This window comes from Pygoscelis adeliae, unplaced genomic scaffold, assembly GCF_000699105.1.
Source record: "Pygoscelis adeliae isolate BGI_AS28 unplaced genomic scaffold, ASM69910v1 Scaffold36, whole genome shotgun sequence".
Classification (NCBI taxonomy): domain Eukaryota; kingdom Metazoa; phylum Chordata; class Aves; order Sphenisciformes; family Spheniscidae; genus Pygoscelis; species Pygoscelis adeliae.
Window position 1 is genome coordinate 2,792,828 of NW_008824934.1, and position 3,706 is coordinate 2,796,533.

General features: G+C 48.9%; 1 protein-coding gene across 3 annotated transcripts in view; it reads right to left on the reverse strand.

Annotated features, from left to right (window-relative positions):
* Nucleotides 1-6: 6 nt before the first annotated feature.
* GPR157 (G protein-coupled receptor 157) overlaps nt 7-3,706 on the reverse strand; it is a 13,129-nt gene continuing 9,429 nt past the window's right edge. The window contains exons 3-5 of one of the 3 annotated variants that reach the window (XR_663657.1): nt 3,354-3,548; nt 2,555-2,828; nt 7-94 (exon numbers count right to left, since the gene is read on the reverse strand). Coding sequence is in view for 2 of the 3 variants with exons in the window: in XM_009325187.1 (XP_009323462.1) it covers nt 2,610-2,828; nt 3,354-3,548 (414 nt within the window). In the remaining variant the exon portion in view is untranslated. The remainder of the gene's footprint in view (nt 95-2,554; nt 2,829-3,353; nt 3,549-3,706) is intronic. The other 2 variants (XM_009325187.1, XM_009325188.1) reach the window with 2 other exon arrangements.

Genomic DNA, 3,706 nt, shown 5'->3' on the forward strand with positions numbered 1-3,706 from the left:
GAGGAGCCGGACCTCTTCCGTTTGCTCAGCCACTCCAGCCGTGCTTTTCCCCAGGCTTTAGCTCCCTCTGTGGGACTCTGGGATGATCCCGCACCTGCTCAAAATGAAGCACAGTTACAATCCAGGACCGCCCCATCTTCCTGCAGCCAGTGTGCACAGGTTTGCCCTGAGACAGGACAACAGGCTTGCTGCAGCTCAAGCCGCAGGGACGTCACCTTGCAGCAGCTGAAAACAGACGTGATGGACCCATTCCTAAAGTACAGCCAGGTACCCCAACCTCAGCCACCTTCAGAAACATCTGAGGTAAAATTCTCCAGTCCATGCCTGACAGGGAGGAGTTCGGAGTCATCTTCACAGACAACTGAGGCTGCAGGGAGAACTGCGCTCCAGCACCACCCCTGCACTTGCACTTCATGCCAGACTGAGGGGGACCTGCCAGGAGCAGCCAAGCATTTCTGCACACCACCTCCCCTATTATCCCATCTCTGTTTATATTTAGGCTGCAGTCAGCTTCAGTGTTAGAACTACAGACACTTCTAAGAGGTTCTCTGTTGGCTGTTTTTCTTCCTCTGTCCTTGCTGACACGAAGATGGCCAGAGACTTTCCACCTGCAATAGCCGGCCTTTAGAAACCAGCACACTTCCCTGGGCCCCTGGGAGCTGAAAATGTAATTCTGTCGAGCTGCACATTCCTCCAAAAGCATTTCTTAGAGCTCTGTTATGGAAAAAGGCAAACTGAGAACAAGGAATCTGTTTTGATTAGTTTGGGGTTTTTTTTGGGGGGGGGGTGAGGGGTATTTTTTTTTGTGTTTGTGGTGTTTTGTTTTCTTTTCCCTTGAGCCAAGTTGGCGACAATTTTACTTCCTCTCTTCAGGGCTGGCTCCAAAAAACCAAACACAGCACAATTATAAGTCTCAAAATTTAAGATTTACTACCCTGCCTTTCCGCAAGAAGTTTTTAACATAGCTCCTCTTTCCAAGCCACGTGGGATTAACATGAAGTTGAGCTACCAAGGTTGCTACTTAGCTTTTAGAAGTTTAAAAAAGCCTTTTGAAAGGAGGAAAAACATCTTGAAGTCATCTATGCCAGAGATAAGATGCTTGCATCTACCCTTGAAAGACTCTAGGGATGCTGAAGAGCTAAAAGCCCCTCTACAGCCCCATGAAATAGGCTCATGAGCTCTTGAGGACTCCACCTTCCGATGTTTACACAGCCTGTGTACAGGGGGGCTTAAGTATATTAATATAATAATAAAGTTAATGCCAAGTCTTCAACTCAGGAAATAATGGGACTCGGCTCTGCCTATAGTCCCATGAGATCACTGTATCATTTAACTGTTCTGCATGCTGTTAAAATGACGAAAATTAAACTAACAAGAGCAGCTCCTGAACAGCTGGCTGCCTGGAGCAGCGGCAGCCTGACAGCTGCCCTCTAGCCCCAGACAATTCATGAGGCTCCTGATCTTTTTGCAAAAACTTGTTATACGCATTAAAAAGAATTGTCAATTGATTAAAAAAAGTCCTTTGTTTTTTTGGGCTTTGCGGTCTGGGAAGACAAGAAACAGATGTATGTGAGCGAGATCTACTCAGAGACCTGCCGTACCCGATACACAGCTTGCTTTCCAGGATGCTCAACCCCTGCTGCGCCCCATGACCCGGACAGGCTTGCTGCCTTTCCGACTCAGCCCCTTCTACTAAGTGTGACCTGCAGGGTAAGTACAACTGCAGAAGTACACAGGGTTTCATATTCTTTCCGAAGAGACCGCAGCTCCCAGCACATCACAGTTTACATTCACCTAAGCAGTCGGGACAGCTGCTCTAGGTTTTTCCCTCCTTCAGCTGCACTCTATTACTGAAGAGAGCATTACCAATATCTGCTTCACAGACAGAAGCCCACACAGTGCCCCAACCCCAAGTGCTCTGAAATGGATTCAGTCTGACACCCCTACGTGTTCTGCAACTATCACTCCTGAGGTCAAGCGCAAGGAAACAAGATGCTTGAACAACTAGACCAACGCAAGGGCATCAGTGTCCAATCTTGTACCTGAAACGATGGAGAGCTTCTGTCAAGTTTTTGCTCCTACAAGTTTTCTACGTAAGCTTGGATGAATCACTTACCCTCTGTTTTCTTTTTATGATGATCGGCAGCAGGGATTGCATTGCCTTATGAGGAACACTTGGGGCACTAAACACATCTGAACTGTGCAGTACTGAAGAAATGTATGCGTGCATGGTATTTTACACCAAAAGGAGCCGCTAATTCCTCCTCTTCAGTTTTCACTGGTGTCATGTCCTTGTGGGCCAGACAGCACTGCAGTCTATTTCCTCATTTTACAGGCTTGACACTACCCCAGCTCACAGGGAAGGGGAGTGGATCTGTTCTATAAATGGTTTCGCCCCAAAGGAGCACGATGGGGAGCTGCTGTAGAGTCAGACAGGGAACGCCCACAGCAGCAGCAGCCGCCGCCTACCTCTCTGTCATCTGCTTACCGATAGCTGCTCCCCACCCCTCACATCATGAAGCCGTGCACAGGCAGGGCAGGAGGAAAGACTCACACTAGATCTTTACCAAGAAAGAAGAAATCAACACTGAGATGTAGGCAGCCCAGGCTCAGGTGCTGGAAAGCAGGGGTTTCGTCCGCTCAGGGCCTGGCACATCCTTGTTCTTGTGGGGTTCTGGGCACTGCCAGTCGTTTGATCTTTGCAAAGGCCAGTCCAACTCATCGTAGTGGCAGCAGCAAATGGAGGAAAACAGCCGAGTCCGGACCACCCGCGTACAGAGGACAAACATAATACAGTTGGCACCTCCTTGGAACGTGTTTCCAATTCCCTGCAAGGGCAAGAAAGGAATTAATCAGTGTCGTTCCTACAGGCACCCCCCAGAGAAGAGCAAACATCGTGTCAGACCAGCTATAGTACTGCTGAACTGACAGTCAGCACCTTCCACCTAAATGAGAAAAACAGGTTCAGAAGAATCAACCTTGCACCCAAAAGCAGACTAGAAAAGGCTGGTGTGGGTTGCTGTTTCTACAGCCTGGTCTAGGGGAGGAGCAGGCCGAGCCCTGCTGAAGGACAGACACCCAACACTTCTGGTGTGAGCCTGCTTTTCCTACAAGCAGCCGGCATTGCCCAACACTTATTGCAGTTATTCTCTGTAGCCACTAGATGCTGCTGAAATAGCTACTGCTGAGCATCCCAGACAGCGCTTGCCAGCAGGGAGCAGATGTTCTTGCAACACGCATGTTGTTTTACCAGTACGCGCTGCATCCTGCCACAAAAATGTGATATTAAGAGCAACAAAGCCTTATCTCCCTCCCAGATCCTCCTTCTAATGCGTTTCCTGGCAAATACTTACATGCAGGACAACCAGGACTGAATTTTGCACTGCAGGGGAGTTACAGAGGGTCAGAATGAATCGCACCGTGCTCCAGATGCGGAGGATGATAAAGATGACAGGGATGAGAATCAACTTCTTATCTGCTATGGAAGTCCGGGGCTGAAATGCAGGTGCTCTTGAGAGAATGGGGCGATACTCTGAGAGAGCTGCGTGCTTCCATGGAGGGTGGGAGGGAGACAAAAACGTGAACAAAAAGCTACACACGTTGGACATTTAGCTCCAGGGATTCTTTCCAAAGCAAACTCAGTTTTTGCATCTTGCGGGAAGTTAACAGGGACACAGCTACGAGCACCAGCCTTCAGCCACATTCT